Source organism: Chelonoidis abingdonii, chromosome 2 (genome assembly GCF_003597395.2).
Source record: "Chelonoidis abingdonii isolate Lonesome George chromosome 2, CheloAbing_2.0, whole genome shotgun sequence".
NCBI lineage: Eukaryota > Metazoa > Chordata > Testudines > Testudinidae > Chelonoidis > Chelonoidis abingdonii.
The window spans coordinates 15569771-15586569 of NC_133770.1; the positions used below are offsets into that span (position 1 = coordinate 15569771).

The window sequence follows — 16799 nt, forward strand, 5'->3', positions numbered from 1 at the left end:
GAGTTTATCTCTCAGAATGCACAGTGGCCAGGTATGTCTCTGATGCACAGCCTTCCCTCTCTGAGTCAGTCACTCGGTGTATTTTTTTTAAAATAACTGTTCATTTAGGAAGTCTGAACAAGTTTCCAGATCATTCCTGTACTCTTTCTGTTCCAAGAAGCATGAGATGATCTCCTCAGATGTTTCTGTTTTTACTCATTGACCATTTGGTCCCATAAACTAAATTAAGCAAGAAGGCATGATAGGGTTGCCACTGCTGCTCACATTCAGAGCATTGTAAGGTATGAGGCCCCGCTCAGTATTGCCAACAACCAAGCATGCACTATTTACTCACAAATGCATGTTTAGATTGACTTATTAGTCAATGTAATGTACACAATAATTGTACTATGGCAATTGTACTAAGGCTGATGAATGTTTAAATTTATGATTTTTAGAAAAAAAATTATGGAACATGTTATTTATTAGGAAAAATAATTCATAGTAAACAGATGAGAAGTGTAGGGAAAAGGTAGGGGGTAAGTTTTCAAAGGTGCCTAAGTGACTTAGGAGCCTGGATTCAAATTTCAAAATGGCTTAGGTGCTTAGGAGCCTAAGTCTCATTTGAAATTAGTTCAGGTTCCTGAGTCAGTTAAGCACCAAAGCCTAGGTGTTGTTTCAGCATCAGTTCAATTTAGTTAAAAGCAGCCAGGCTATCTGCAAAGTACAGCAGCTGGGCTGGGAGAAAGGGAGACTGTAGTTTTTAGCCTCTGAACCATAGTATTTATTTTAAAAAAATAATTGAAAATAGGGAAAATAAAAATGTTTACCATCTCCCCTCCCCCACTTCCTTATCTTCATCTGTCTCATTTACAAACTTGGTTATGGCATTATGTAATGACAATCAATGAGCTGTCATTCAGCATCAGCTTCCACATGGGTTTTCCATGCAAAGGCAATGAAATTGTGAAATAGTATTCAGGGTGAGTGACAGAAATAAAATGTTTCCATCTTCCATACTCCTAGGGACAGCCCCAAAGCCCACTGAAGTTAAAGGAAAGATTCCTGTTGGCTTAAGTGGACTGTGGATTGGCCCCCAGACCGTAGGTCAGTTCTTAACTTTCTGATTGCTAAACTTGGCCTCCAGACATACACAATTTTTGATGGTAAACTGGCAGACTATCGTTCCTCCTTAGAAAACAATAATCTCTCACTCTCCCAGGGAGAAGAATCTCTTTCTCTCCATCTGAGTGGAATATCCACCAGCTTTTCCAAACAATACTGTCAAATCTCCATTCCACCAAATAAGAAAGCAAATTTTCAATACATTCCAGCAAACAAAGGCAAACTCCCTTTCTTCATGCTCTCTTTCTGCAGTTTGTCTTTCAAGAACCTCCACTTCCTTTACCCACAAAGCTAATTTTGCTACTATATTTCTCAATCTGTGACTTTGAATTTGGCTCACACAGGTCGCCTGTTAATATTCATATTACAGTAGCACTCAGAGGTCCCACTCAGGATCAGGGCTCCACCATGCTGGGCACTGTCCAGACATAGGTGTAAACAGTCTCTGTTCACAAGCACTTACAATCAAAGACATATGGGAAGAGGGCAACAGTAATAAGGTCACATGGACCAGCTATGTGTGCGACTTGATGGTTAAAACTCATTGCGGGATGAAGGGTTGGGGTGGAAGAAGGTATGTGGAAAAACGCTGGTGAAAGGAGTAAGGGAAGAAAGGGTTTATGCGGGGGGAGGGGTAGCTTTGGGGGGGTGATCTGTTGATGGAGATGAAAGGCAGGGTGAGAGAGATGTCCTGGCTTTAGGTAGGAAGGGGCTGAGAGGAAAAAGGTAGAAGGAGGGGTGTATGGTTCCAGGTCTGAGGAAGGATGGGCTGCAGAAGGATGGAGGTGCAGTGGGGGATAAAAGGAAGTAGCTGATCACTGTATCTGAGCAAAAATCAGCAATAAATAGCCCGTTGATATTGCAGGCAGTTGGGAAAGTGTGTGGTGGAGCCTGTTGCCCCAGACTGAGTCTATTGGTCTAGTGGAGCCATGGAGGGGTACTCGGGTCCTTGGTGCTTCTCATACATGCTGGACTAACTAGTCTGCATCTCCCATCTTTCCCCTGTCTCTCATATCTAGTATTCTCCTAGATCATCTAATTCAGTCTCTCTTTGTGTGTCTTATGTGAAATGGGGACTGCAGTATTTCCCCCAGTTTCTGTTAAATGCGGGTTTGAAATTCATGCTTTATTCCTGTCCTAATTCAGTGCCAATTGATGGAGACCCTGTTTTTGTTCTCAGAATTCAAACCAACCCAATATGTAAATATTATATGCTGATTTGTTTCTGCAGCTCTATTATCTCTTCCAGTGAATGAAAGACCTCTTTGTAGTTTTGATGATTAGATTGGTGATTAGATCTGTACTCTGTAGGTGATCTTACAGGTATCACAGTTCCAAAAAAGGCCCAACCAGTCATATAGAACGTGACTTTAAGCAATTAGTGTACAAAGCTTTGTTTTATTTATCAGCAATGACTATCACATAGTAGTTGTAGGGAATGTTTTAATCATCATTTCATAACATCCTGTATTCGTTAGAATTTATTTTTGAAAGTACATAAGAGTAGCTAAATCTGGCATATTTTACTTATGTGTGTAGTGAATGGGACTGCTCATGTGAGTAGTATATGTAGGATTTAGCCCAATATGGAGCTATTAAATGACATCATACAGGTGCTTTCTGTTTTCAAGGTAGTCATTGTATGTAGGACTGAATAGATTCTGAGTGGTCCACTCTATTACATGTTTTATGCTGGTTTAGCTCCATTGTTTTCAGTGTAACAAAGTGGAAAACTGTCCTCAATCTGAAGTCTGAGTAATTTATAGTGAATGAATTTTGAGGTCAATCTCCGATGATTATGCAGAATAGATACCAAAAGCTGTTGGGCTTCAGTGAATTGTATTATTTGGAAACCTATACAGATGTGCATCAGTAACTGTACAGCACTGCTTCCCTCTGACTTATTTGTATAATGTCTGTATAATTTGAAATAGCAGCACATGAAAAGAAAGCAGTATATTTTAGCTCACTAAAAATAATATGAAGTATTTTATCATCAGAGAATTGTTACTTGCTACCAGTATTTAATTCAAGCCTAATATTTGTCAGTCTCCAAATACTACTACAATATGAGGATGAAATCCTCTGAATTCATTTCCTGTTAGCTCATGTTCGTTTTCAGAAGACTTTATCTTATCAATAAGTCAATGGTAATGTCAGAATGCAATGATTCTGCTACAGTAGATGCCAGCAAAACTCATTAAACTGGATTTACAAGCAGATACAGTGGAGGCAGAGTTGGTTGGAAGCTGATAAAGGGCTTGTGGGTCAGTTATTCAGAGGTTTCATTTTTGATGTATTATGGAGGCTGCTGCTTTATCCTGACATGAATGAAATTAAAGTTGTGTCCTTCCTTTATTTACACCAGTTCTGCTTTTGGTTTATACACAAGGTGTACAAACATGTCTGATTTTAGGAAAGAAGTGTCTCGTTACTGCATTATGTGATGTCATAACCTGTAGAGTTGCCTGGCAAAGCATGTAACAAAGAAACTGAGTCTCATACCTGGGTTTACATGACAGTATCAGTGTGGCCCATTACTTCAATATTGTGCATTTCCTAAAAACTATTCTCCTGGAATAATAAAAATCTTAGCCACTTCAATGAAATTTTGTTGGACAGTTTCAGAAACCCACACTTCTGAGTTCTTTTCTTCTGAGTACAATGTTTGGTATGTGTGGCTCAGGGGATTGGTAACATGATATAAAACCTTTCATCTGTAGGTCACCAGCTTGAATTTGACCCAGGTTAGTAGGGACTGCAAGTCATTACCATCTGTTAACTGTTGCCTGGATTATGTGAAATAAATTGGAGGAATTAGTCCCATTCCTAATAAACAGGGTGTTTGTGTCCCGAAAACTACTACCACAATTGTCAATATCCCTGTCTGCACTTTTAGCTAAGGGGCTGAGTAAGGGCTGAATACTTGTACAAGTGGGAACTCTCAGCACACACACCAAAGAGTTAAGAATTTCAGGTTGCTGCTTGTGTTGTATTTATTCTAAAAATAAACACAGGCCTTCAGCTTCCTTTGCCTTTTGTATCTTTCATGAGCACTAATTTAAAATAAAAAACACCAATGACATACTTTCTGACAGATGTGGTAATCTTAAAGGTTTCTATATGTTTTAAAAGCATTCCTTTCTGTCTATCTTTAGTCATAATAGACTACAACTTCTGTCATTATAATTTGTGTGGGTCCATTGAAATGAGCAAAGCTATGCTGAGTTACACCAGATGGCGATTTGGCCAATGATAATCCATGTTAGGAACACTCCCTAAGTAAATCATTTTTTGTGGGCTTGACTCAATTATGCTTTTTGAAAAAAACCCACAAAAAACAGTCATCAGCTTTTGCAGAAGTAATGAGTGAATTCTCTGCAATTTCAAGGACTTCTTTATTCTGTTCACCCCTCTTATTCTCATGTGTTATACCTTCTTAACATATATAGCGGTAGCAACACAGAAATTATTCAGTATATAGAGAATCTCGCATAACATCTTCCAGCTGAGGAACTTGAAGCATTTTACCAATGTGAATGCACTAAATTGCAAAATGCTTCTTGTGGATTGTGATTAATCTTTTTGAAAAAACCTATGTCACTTAGGAACCTAGATCCCATTGTTTATTCAGTGGGACTAATTTCTTAAATGATTTAAGTGCTTTTGAAAACATTATCTTATCAAATCATCCCAAACTCCTGGCAATAGAACCTTTATATCACCCCCTTCCTTACCATTTTGCATTCTTCATAAACTGGATAATAAAGTGTGTGCATGCACATATGAGTTTCTGTACCTATGCCAGTAACCCTAAACTGTATATGTTCATCATTCACTCTGCATGTTCCTATCCCAGTATTCCTATATATTGCACCACTGGAGACAGCACTTCACTCTGGGGGCCAAAGGAAAATGCCAAAGACATATCAAAAGGAGAGGGGGGGATTCAAGTGTGATGCACAGCATCAAATAATTTAAAAGAAACCCATGGGGCTAGTGCAGACAACAATGGCTACACTTCGACCTAAACATATCTTACACAAAAAATACAACTTTGGAATATTGGGCTCAGTTTGTTTATGTTTAACTTTTACATCTAATATAATTCAAATGAAAATGTTATTGCCTGTTAAGGGCCAGATTGTGTCATGGTAGTTCATGTTTAGTACTACCTTATTCTGTGAGGCGTCCCATTGAAATCAATGGGAATAATTGAGGAGTAACTTACTATTCAACATGAGCAAGGCTCGCCAAGTCTGGCCATTAGCCTTTGAACACTGACAATAGATACTTACATGGCTTCGCCTAGCATAGCATCTGCACTCCTGAGAATCTTTAAAGTATTTATCTTAACAACGTACCTGTGTGGTGGGTAAGTGCTATTATCCCCATTTTACAGATGGGGAATTGAGGCACAGAAAGAGAGAGAGTGACCTCCCCAAGCTCACAGAAGGAATCTGGGACAGAGCAGAGAACTGAACCCAGGTTCCTTAGCCCCAGATAAGCACCAGTGTCACCAGGCTATCCTGTCTCTCATTTAGGGCTACATTGTGTCACAGAATCACAGACTACAGTAAAAAACTAGACCGTTGCTGTGCTGCCTGAGGGGTACCTAAGGGAAGGAATTGTGACTCCCTGTTTCTCTCTGGCTCCAAGGGGTGGTAATTTTCAGCTAGCTAGGTGTAGTAGCAGGAGCAAACTCCTCGGCCCTCTGGCTCGAGGTCTGGGGAGGAAATGGAGGAACATAAGGGCTTTTGGTCTTATTCCCCATTATCCCCCTGCACAGGTGTGCAGCTCAAGGTATAATCAGGCCTTTAGAGTGGAAGTCACCCATGTGTAGTGTTGTATTAATTTAGATGGAATATAGGGGCCCAAAGGGTCAAAAGTGTGAACATTACGCAGTACCTGTCCAACATTAAATGGAGTTAAACAAGGTTCAGGGTTTGTTATACAGAGACCTCAGCCTGCTGACAGAAGAAGCAATGGTCTCAAGTTGCAGTGGGCAGGGGTCTAGGTTGGATATTAGGAAACACTATTTCACTGGGAGGATGGTGAAGAACTGGAATGGGTTACCTAGCGAGGTGTAGGAATCTCCATCCTTAGAGGTTCTTAAGGCCCAGCTTGACAAAGCCCTGGCTGGGATGATTTAGTTGGTGTTGGTCCTGCTTTGAGCAGGGGGTTGGACTAGATGATCTCCTGAGGTCTCTTCCAACCCTAATCTTCTATGCTTAGTACCATGTCAAACGCACCATTAAAAATCCTTTTAGCCTTTTATTAAAGATACAGGAAAGAAGGGAAACAGAGCATTTGAAATGTGTAGTATTAAATAAGAGTTTTGCTTTAACAGCATCCCTTGTTCCCTTTTGCTTTAGCTAGGGAGAGTTTTTAGAAGGAAAAAAAACCACCTTGTTTGACAGTCTTTTAGATAGTATTAAAGATGAGAAAAAGTAAAGAATTCATAGAGATGCATTGCTGCTGTTAAAGTCTGATCCTGTTCCTTAGAAGACAAAACAAACACACACAAAGTGGAGAGAGAAAAGAACAGCAAAGATAGAAATGCAGCTTCTGTCTCGGGCACGGAGTTTCACTTGCAGCCTTACTACAGGAGAAATAGTGGCACAGCAGTCTCATCAGCCATCCCCAAAATTGGCAAACTTGTACCAGCACTGGGCTGCTTATGGTATTTCTTTTAGCTGCATCTTTCTGGTCACAGGCTTACAGCAGTGTTGCAAAATATCCAGTCTTGGCTGGCTAAACCAGATTCTTACTGGACAGAAGGAAAAAGGACAGGGATAGGAAAGAGTAGAAATAAGTTTGGGGAAGAAAAGGACACATGGAGAGGGGAAAGGGTAGGATAAACTGTCTCACATCCCAGGTGGTATTCGGAATTTAGCTGGCACCGGTGGAAGTGGTGGTGTCATCTGGGTCCCTCTCTCTGGCCTTGTCAAGATATCTCTCAGGATTAGGACAGAGAAGATCTGATGTCCCAGGAGATTGTGGGTGTGGCAGCCATGATGGTGAAGTCTTTCCAGTAGCCAATTTTGATCACAAGTCTCTCTCTTTAAGGCTCCCAAAAGGGGGTGATGGGTGGAAGAGTCCATCCCTTCATATTTTGTTCCTCACTTAATTGATTTCTGGTCCTCTAATCTTCTTGCTTACCAGTCATAATCTTAACATTGAATTGTATCAGTAGGTCTTTGTTTGTACTAATTCAGCCTCTGTCTTGCTTTTGCAACTTTTCCCATCAACATTTGTTCTGGATAGTGTGACATTCCATGAACTTTCACTCACTTCTCAAGTTGAGCTCATAATTAGGGTAAATTTGTAGACCCATTTATGCCAATGCCAGAGAGCCCGCACAAGCTTATGTGCCACATAAACCCTGTTTTGAGAACTTGAGTGAGTCTTAAATGTTGCATGGATCTTGTGCACTGGTGTGACTTTACCTTTTAAGAATAAAAGCTGAAAGACATCTTCAGGGTGGAGAAAAGTAAAAGAAGGATTACAGTTACCAGAGGAGTACTGATCTTATCAAACACAATCATTTTTAATGTTGAAAGCATTTTATTGATTGTTTCCATTCACTACTGTGACATAGGAACCAGTTATGTTGGTACTTTGGTATCTAATCAACCCTGTTTACATAACCAATCCATTTTTATCAGCACAGGCTGGTGTTGCCAGGGTTTAAGTAGGATTAAGGAGAGAAATGTTCATTCCATGCATAATGATACTACAGAAACACAGTGTGTTGGATAGATCTTTGAAGCCTCACACTTCAAAAATATGCCGAGAAGAGTGGAAATATACAGACTCTGTTGTGAAAAATGTGAGTCACAACAGCCATTATTGCATTAAAAAAAAACCCTGCATTTCAGTTCTTCATTCAGTCATTGATGATTTTCCTTTTTAAGTTGTGTGCTTTCAAACTATATTTAGAAACATCAGGGCTGACCCAGGCTATTTGTAGAAATGTTTGTACTTTATAGATTAGAAGAAATTAGACATGATAAAGACCCATTAAATCATTTTGGCCATTTCCTGAATATGTCTGAGTTTGAAGAATAACAATGTTAAATATATACTTTGAAACATAGCAGGTTTGATAAGTGTAGTGTAAGAATGAAAAACATTTAAACCTTTTTCCAGCACGAAAATGATGGTAAATAGAAATCTCGATAAGAGATTATAAAAGGAGTAGAAGTAACTGCAGTAATTAAGATTGCATAACCATTTCCATTCTAACACTTTAATTTTAGTCACTTAGAACTTTCTGAAACTTCCATCTTTTAGATTGAAATATTCAAGGCTTGATCTATGAAGGTTTGAAGGTTTTTTTGTTGTTGTTTTTTAAAGAAAGTTTGACCAAAAATAGTTCAGCCATTTTTGAGCATAAAGAGAACATAGAATTCCCTTTCCCATTCCCTTACTCTCTAGAAATTGCAGATGTCAGTAAGATATGAAAATAGCCCTCATTAAGGAGAAGTGTCTTAGAGTGTTCTGGTGAAAATTCATTTTGAAGTGACTGTAACCCACACACCTCCTGTGTGTGGTGTTCTGTCCTATCTAGTGGTACTGAGACCACTTGGAGAGAGAGATTAATGAGTTTGTTCTACAGCCTTAGCTAACAGTCAGTTGTCTTTTAGCTCATGCAGTAGCAGCTCATACACTAAGCTCCAGAGGCCTCAGCTTCAATCCTACCCACCAATCACTGGGATCTGTCGGTGTTACAAGTCAGGGCTTGTCCAGAATTTCAACTGGGAAGTCTCTGAAGCTCAGGACATGCTTCCTCAGCTAGGGGAAGTGTGTAACCCTCACACCTCCTGCATGTGGTGTTCTGTCCCACCTAGTGGCACTGAGACCACTTAGAGAGAGAGAGAGATTAATGAGTTTGCTCTACAGCCTTAGCTAACAAGCGAGCGGCTTTTAGCTCATGTGGCAGAGGCTCCATACACTAAGCTCGAGGTTCAGGTTCGATCCCCACTGCTGACAACCGATGAGTCTGGCATTATCTGACCACTTATGACCGTTGAAGTTGAATGATATGCTTACACAGGAACTTCTCCTGACACATTCACAAGACATATGTGAAGTGTACGAGACAAGGAGGTCACTACATAATCACAAATTAGCTGCTCAGCTGTCTCGCGACAATACATGTTGTGACAACGTTCTTCCTCTACCTTGGTGGTTCCTGCGCTTATTGGCAGTTTTTCACCTCAGTGATCTTGTAACCCACAGTCTGGTAGACTCCTCCTGAGTCTGATCAGGAGTTGGAGATTTGGGGGAACCGGCCCGTCCTCTACTCCAGGTCCAGCCAGGGTCCTGTGGATGCCAGCTGTCTATAGTTGCCCCTGTAACAGCTGCATGACAGCTACAACTTCCTGGGCTACTTCCCATGGCCTCCTCCAAACACCTTCTTATCCTCACCACAGGACCTTCCCTGGTGTTGATAACCTTGCTCTCAGTCCTCCAAGCAGCTCTACTCTCAGCCTTGTTCTCTTGCTCCAGTCCCTCACACACTGCTCTCTCCTCTGGCTCCTCCCTGCCTGACTGGAGTGAGGCTCCTTTTTAACCCCAGGTGCTCGATTAGCTGCCTTTATTGGCTGAGTGTCTTATCAAGCTGTCTGTCTTCAATTGGTTCTAGCAGGTTCCTGATTACTCTAGTGCAGCCCCTGCTCTGGTCACTCACGGGAACAGAAACTACTCAGACAGTACCAGTATATTTTGCCCTCTCCAGACTCCTGTACCCTGGGCTCTGGTACAGTGTATAAGGGGCTGATCGAGTTCGACAGGAAGCCTTGCCTCATCTTTGCATGTCTTGAAGTGTGCATGGGCTGGAGCAACAGGTTCCTCTACAGCTCTGTCGTCAACAGGGGTAGTTATTGTGGTAATAGGCCTCCTGTCCCAGATCTTGGACTTTAGCGTCCAAAAACCTGGGTGCTTCCTTGAACTCCCAAGCTCACTTACCAGCTTGGATATTCTCGCTGCCACCAGGTCAGGAATTTATAGGGCCTGATCCCTTCCTCTCTCTGGTGTCCAACCCTTCCTTGGGTGACCCCCAGATCCATCCCTTGAGTTCAGATAGCAGGAGAGATAACCCCTTCCCCCTCTCCCAGGCTTCCTCCTGGTTCTGCTTGTACGTACCAAGAACTGTTTTTCTGCTTCCAAGAGATAAGCGTTCATTCCTCAGGACAATTAGATGCAAAATCAACAGGCTTGGCTTTGCCTTTTCCTTCTCTGCTCCTTCCCGTGGGAGACAGGTACTGGTACAGAAATCGTATCCCTTTACCTCACTAGGAAAGAACTCCACCAGTTTTCAAAAGACTTTATATAAAAAGAAGAAAATACAAAAATAATTTGATTAAGAAAACTCATACAGGCTCTTGCTTATAAGTAAAATATGAATAAACAGGTTGATTTAAAAGATTAGGCGATTAAACCAGTCCAACAAATCAACATAATGTAATACAACACAAAGTCTCATAGCCGAATTACTTTGCTTTCCTTTGTACTCACAGATGTTGAGAATTTGAGATAAAGGAGAGATAGAAGGAACTTGGCTCCCCAGCCGAGGAAGCAACACGGACACAGCATCACATCTGTACGTACAACACAAAGCTCTTCATAGCCGAATTACTTTGCTTTCCTTTGTACTCACAGACTTTTAGTAGAATATTTGAGATAAGAGGGAGTTAGAAGGAAACTTGTTTACCCATAGCCGAGAAAACAACAAAGACCCCGAGTATACACATTCCCGCCCCTGGCTTTAAACAATCCAGTTCTCTGATTGGTCCTCTGGTCAGGTGTTTGGTTCTCTTTGTTCCCCCTTTACAGGAAAAAGAAAATTAACCCTTACCTTACCTATCTACTTATGACATATATAATCATTTCTCTTTTCTTTTAAGAACAAGTTTGGTTCAATGTTAGAATTGGGCCACTGGGATCGATTCTCCAATGCATTGTACGAGGGGCTTGATTCTCCCTTCACACCAATCTTGTGCTAGTGTAACTTCAACAGAGTTGCTCCTATCTTCATCAAAGGAAGAATTAAGCTTCTTGTTTAGTAATTTTCATCTGTGTACATGATTAATCAAAATCAAAAGCTATTACCTGTGTACATGAGTTGGGAATGCTGATTTAGTAGAATTCTACATTCACTTCGCACATCTGTGCACGTGCAAGTCCAGAGAATCCAGCCCACTTAGACTAAATGCTGAATTTGCCCCTATTAGTTCCTGGGTCTACAAGCCCATGATTTTCAAATGTTTAATTGTGATTGCAGCTGGCATTTGCAGGTTTCTCCAATGAAAATGATGGAGAGGAAATGGATGGTCAGAATTTTCTGCCTGACTGTATTGTTTCATGGTTCTCTGCATTGCTTCTCAGAATCTTTTTATCTACTCTGGTGATAAACCAAGCCAAAGAAAAGAATATTCTATAGTGTACCTCTTGGTCGGTTGGTTCATTTGATTATTTTTTGTCTCAGTAACAGCACTGCATTCCCTCACCTGGTGGGTTCTGGGGTGCCTACTTCTGACACAGTTAGTTCAGGGGACGATTGTTCTTCTCTCTGTGCGTAGACGCTTGAGATCCATTTGGATACAGGTACACACAAACATGTTTACAGAATCACCCTATTCAGGCAAACTTCTGTCCTAAGGGTATGTCTACACTACAGGATTATTCCGATTTTCCATAAACTGGTTTTGTAAAACAGGTTGTATAAAGTCGAGTGCACGCGACCACACTAAGCACATTAATTCGGCAGTGTGTATCCATGTACCAAGGCTAGTATCGATTTCCAGAGCGTTGCACTGTGGGTACCTATCCTGTAGCTATCCCATAGTTTCCGCAATCTCCCCCGCCCACTGGAATTCTGGGTTCAGATCCCAATGCAAAAACAGTGTCGCAGGTGATTCTGGGTAAATGTCATCACTCAATCCTTCCTCTGTGAAAACAACGGCAGACAATCATTTCGCGCCCCTTTTTCCTGGATTGCCCTGGCAGGCGCCATAGCATGGCAACCATGGAGCCCGTTTTGCCTTTTGTCACTGTCACCGTATGTGTACTGGATGCTGCTGACAGATGCAGTACTTCAGTGCTATACAGCAGCATTCATTTGCCTTTGCAAGGTAGCAGAGACGGTTACCAGCCCTATTGCACCGTCTGCCATGCCATTGTAAATTGGCGATGAGATGACGATTATCAGTCGTTCTGTACCATCTGCTGCTGTCATGGGTGCTCTTGGCTGGCCTTGCTGAGGTCGGCCGGGGGCGCATGGACAAAAATGGGAATGACTCCCTGGGTCATTCCCTTCTTTATGTTTTGTCTAAAAATAGAGTCAGTCCTGCCTAGAATATGGGGCAAGTGTACTAGAGAACCAGAGAGCACAGCTGCTCTGTGTCAGCGCCCCAGAGATCCTCACAAAATGATGAGCTGCATGCATCTAGGGGTGCCCCTGCACAGCCCACCTGTGCTTCCTCCTCCCCAACCCTCTGGGCTACCGTGGCAGTGTCCCCCCCATTGTGTGATGAAGTAATAAAGAGTGCAGAATAAGAAACACTACTTTAGTGAGATAAAATGAGGGGGAGGCACCCCTCCGCTGCCTAAAGGGGCGGGGAGAGGAGCCCACTCCACTGTATGAATCCAGCCGTACAGAATCTTTTTTAGACATGAAAGGTGGGTCTGATAGAGCCAGCCTCAGCTGCTATGATGAAGCGGTTACCAGCCTTCTTACCTCTGCCGGGGATACCGGGGTCATTCCATTTTACGAGTCCCGGCGACCCACCAAGGCAGCCAGGAGGCACTCACGGCTGATGATGAAATGATAGCATCATTTGCACCTGCCACGGGAAGGGGATCATGGTATCAGCACTGCAGCTCCTGCGACTACAGCAGCATGCAGTAGACACAGGGTACATGAAAAAAGCGAGAACGTTTTTTCCCCTTTCTTGGGGGGCGGGAAGGTGTACAATTGACGACATACACCTGAACACCGGAAAATTTTTTGACCTTCAGGCATTGGGAGCTCACCAAGATTCAAATGCTTCGAGACGCGGGACAGTGAGGAAGGGGAGTCCCAGTACTCCCTCCTCCCTCAAAGCGTCCATTTGATTCTTTGGCTTCCGTTCCGCTTGTACACAGCAGTGTGTTGGCTCTGTCACAAGCGGAGATTTTTCAATGCTTCCTCATTTCGTCTTCTGTAATGGGCTCTGATAGAAGATTGTCTCTCCATAAGCAATCAGCTCTAAGTATCTCCTGTTGGTCCATACTGGAGCTCTTTTGGATTGAGCTCCATCGCCACCCAATGCTGATCAGAGCTCCACGCTGGACAAACAGGAAATGAAATTCAAAAGTTTGCGGGGCTTTTCCTGTCTACCTGGCCACTGCATCTGAGTTCAGATTGCTTTCCAGAGCAGTCACAGTGGTGCACTGTGGGATACCGGCCAGAGGCCAATACCATCGATTTGCGACCACACTAACCCTAATCCGACATGGCAATGCTGATTTCAGCACTACTTCTCTCGTCGGGAAGGAGTACAGAAATTGGTTTAAAGAGCCCTTTATATGGATATAAAGAGCCTTGTTGTGTGGACGGGTGCAGGGTTAAATCGGTTTAATGCTGCTAAATTTGGTTTAAACGCATAGTGTAGGCCAGGCCTAAGAAACCACCCCCAAATATTCCCCAAATGTACTGGCTACAGTGCTCCACCTGTATTAGAAGACCACCACTGTTAACCACCCAATTTTTGTCATTCACTTAAGCATCACTTAAGACATGTTTCACATAATAAGGACAACAAGATGATTAGCTGGCCCTTGTCTGCTGGTGTTATTTATGGGAATGAAAATGCCATTTGTAGTTGTGGTGTTGAGTCAGAGAACAATGAGAGTGTAAGAAAACTCATTTCTGGTTTGTTGAAAGGCGTTTGTAATTTCCTATTTTTTCATGACAATGGGGACATAAGGAGGGGAACAAGTTGGGGAATTTAAGGAAAGATATAACTGACGAAGAGTATGCAGATTATCTGAACCCAAGACCATATACTAATTCAGCTGAACCCTAACTGTTCAGATTGGTAGCAATGTGAAGTATGTTGTACAGGATAATGCAAGTCATTCCCCTGTGATATGTCATGATCAATGACGATCTAATGAATTCATCTTAAAACAAAGTCAGAACAGGGAAAACAATAGCTATTAGAAAGACTCCTTTCCTCAAATAAATGGAGTCAATAAATATGTTTTTTGTCATACAGGGTCCAGTTAAAGGTTTGTTTGCTAAAAAAAATGCTGTCATCACAGAGCTTAATAGAAGCAAACTATCAGGATGTATCCAGTACAAATAGACAAATAATATTTGAAAACAGAGAAAAATAGTAGTAGCTGAACAAAACACATGTCCTGCATAAGCAGGCCAAAGCAACAGTGTACCACACTTCAAGACCTGAGTGATTTTGTTTGTCACTGAGTTAGATTTTAATTTAGTACCATAAGTATGGTCTTGCTGCTGTGGGATAAAAAGCCTCTTCATTTCTCATGTAATATGTGTTTTATTGATACATATTAGAGAATGAAGATTACTCTTGCTGGCAAAAAATTTCTCAGCCCACCCTTGGGTAGGGGACCAGCTCAAGGCCTCTGTGCCATTTAGGTCCCACTGAAGTCTTCAAAATAGGGCTTCAATGGGACTTAAACAGTGCATAGATATTGTGCAGGTTCTTGACATGGGGATGAATTCACATCAGTTTTCTTAATAATAATAATAATTAATAATTAATGTATTTTTACATTAATTTTGACAGCTATCACTGTGTATTTTAGGGAAGATCTGTAAGTCCATCATTCCTCTGGTTTGATTTTGCATTTGCACTTTATTCCTGTAAGTTAATATAGATGCAAGAATTCCCAGTTCCAGTCACTTATTTTCCATTCTGGCAGGAGTTGGGAATGTTGAGAGGAAGCATACTCAGGGCAAGATGTTTAATCTTGGGTGCCAAAAGTTAGACTTTTAAATCAATCTGTATTTAGATAACTAAATAGTAGTGGGCTGATTTTGAGAGGTGCTGAATTGAAAGTGTTGATTGCTCAGCGTGTGTGAAAATCAGATCACTTTTATTAAGGTGTCCAAATATGGATTTAGGTGACTTACTTTGTGCTTATCTGAACATTTGTTCCTCCACTTTTCTAGGGAGGTGGGATGTAAAGCAGGAGAAAACTTATAGCTGTTCAGGGCACTGATATGAATGTGGAAGATGCCCCTTCCTGACCCTATAAGAAAATAAATGATGTAAGAAAATATTATGGAAGCTTAAGGTGGAGATTTTCAAATGCCCTTAAGTGACTCAAGATTCTCAATCTCAATGACTTTCAATAAAAGCAGCAGAGAATCCTGTGGCACCTTATAGACTAATAGACGTTTTGGAGCGTGACTTTCAATGAGACTTAAATGCCTAAGTACGTAAAGCACTTTTGAAAATGGGATTTAGGTGCTTTTCAAAATTCTACCTTCAATCTATAAAATCTCTTCAGATTTGATCACTCAGACAACTCTTCATTTGAATTACTTTTCCAATTAGTTTTATTTTTCTGGTGTTTTATTGGCCACATACAGTTGGGCAAAAAGTTACATGATTATTGCTAACTCATGCATTGTTCTGTTTGCTGGCTTGCCAGTTCTGTAGTCACTTACCTTGATCCTTTTTGTTTTAGTTGTTTCCCCTACTTGGAGAAATGACCAGTACAGAAGAAGCAGGATGAAAAGATGGCCGACTTCTTGTTAACATCGGGTTCTAATAGCTTCCACCAGTTCACGCCTGAATCCTTGGCTGCTATTGAGAAGCGAATTGCAGAGAAACTTGCAAGGAATGCTAAGCAGGAGCACAGAGAGCAGCCAGATGATGAAGAAAAGCCTCAGCCTCAGTTTGACTTACAAGCTTGCAAAAAGTTACCGGGTATCTATGGGACTCTTCCTCCAGAGCTCATTGGGGAACCACTGGAGGATCTTGATCCTTACTACAATGACCACAAGGTTAGAGCCTTCCGAAGTGTGTGTTGTTTCATGTTTGCTTTCTAAGATGGGAGATATTTTATGCTGGGACTCTGGTTTTGTCTTTCCTCATTTAGTAAAAATGGTTTCTTCTGCTTTAAGGATTAGAGAGCTAATGTGGGCAGAACTTCCTCCAAAGAACTAAAGAAAGGGACATAGTGGAATAAGAGCTTAGCTCAAGTAACATTCAGTATGAATATTGTGATGGGGCAAGGCCAGATGGCTACAGTAAAGTACTGAGAAACAGATATGTTAGCCCCAGGCTAAACAAATCCCTAGTACCCTGGTAACCAAATGGCAGTTGCTTCAGGTTAATCAAGGCACCTGGCGCCAATTAAGATCTTTCTAGAAGGCAGTAGAGATAGCTACTTTAATTAGAACACCTGCAGCCAATCAAGGCAGGCTAATCAGGGCACCTGGGTTTAAAAAGGAGCTCACTCCAGTCAGGCAGGGAGGAGCCAGAGGAGAAGGAGCATGTGTGAGGAGCTGGGAGCAAGAAGGCAAGGAGCTGAGAGTGAGAGAGTGTACTGCTGGAGGATTGAGGAGGACAAGCGTTATCAGACACCAGGAGGAAGGTCCTGTGGTGAGGATAAAGAAGGTGTTTGGAGGAGGCCATGGGGAAGTAGCCCAGGGAGTTGTA

General features: G+C 41.7%; 1 protein-coding gene across 1 annotated transcript in view; it reads left to right on the forward strand.

Annotated features, from left to right (window-relative positions):
• LOC116838877 (sodium channel protein type 5 subunit alpha-like) overlaps positions 1–16799 on the forward strand; it is a 351647-nt gene that overhangs the window by 48889 nt on the left and 285959 nt on the right. The window contains exon 2 of the mRNA XM_075062179.1: positions 15823–16141. Coding sequence (XP_074918280.1) covers positions 15875–16141 — 267 coding nt within the window. The 5' untranslated portion in view covers positions 15823–15874. The remainder of the gene's footprint in view (positions 1–15822; positions 16142–16799) is intronic.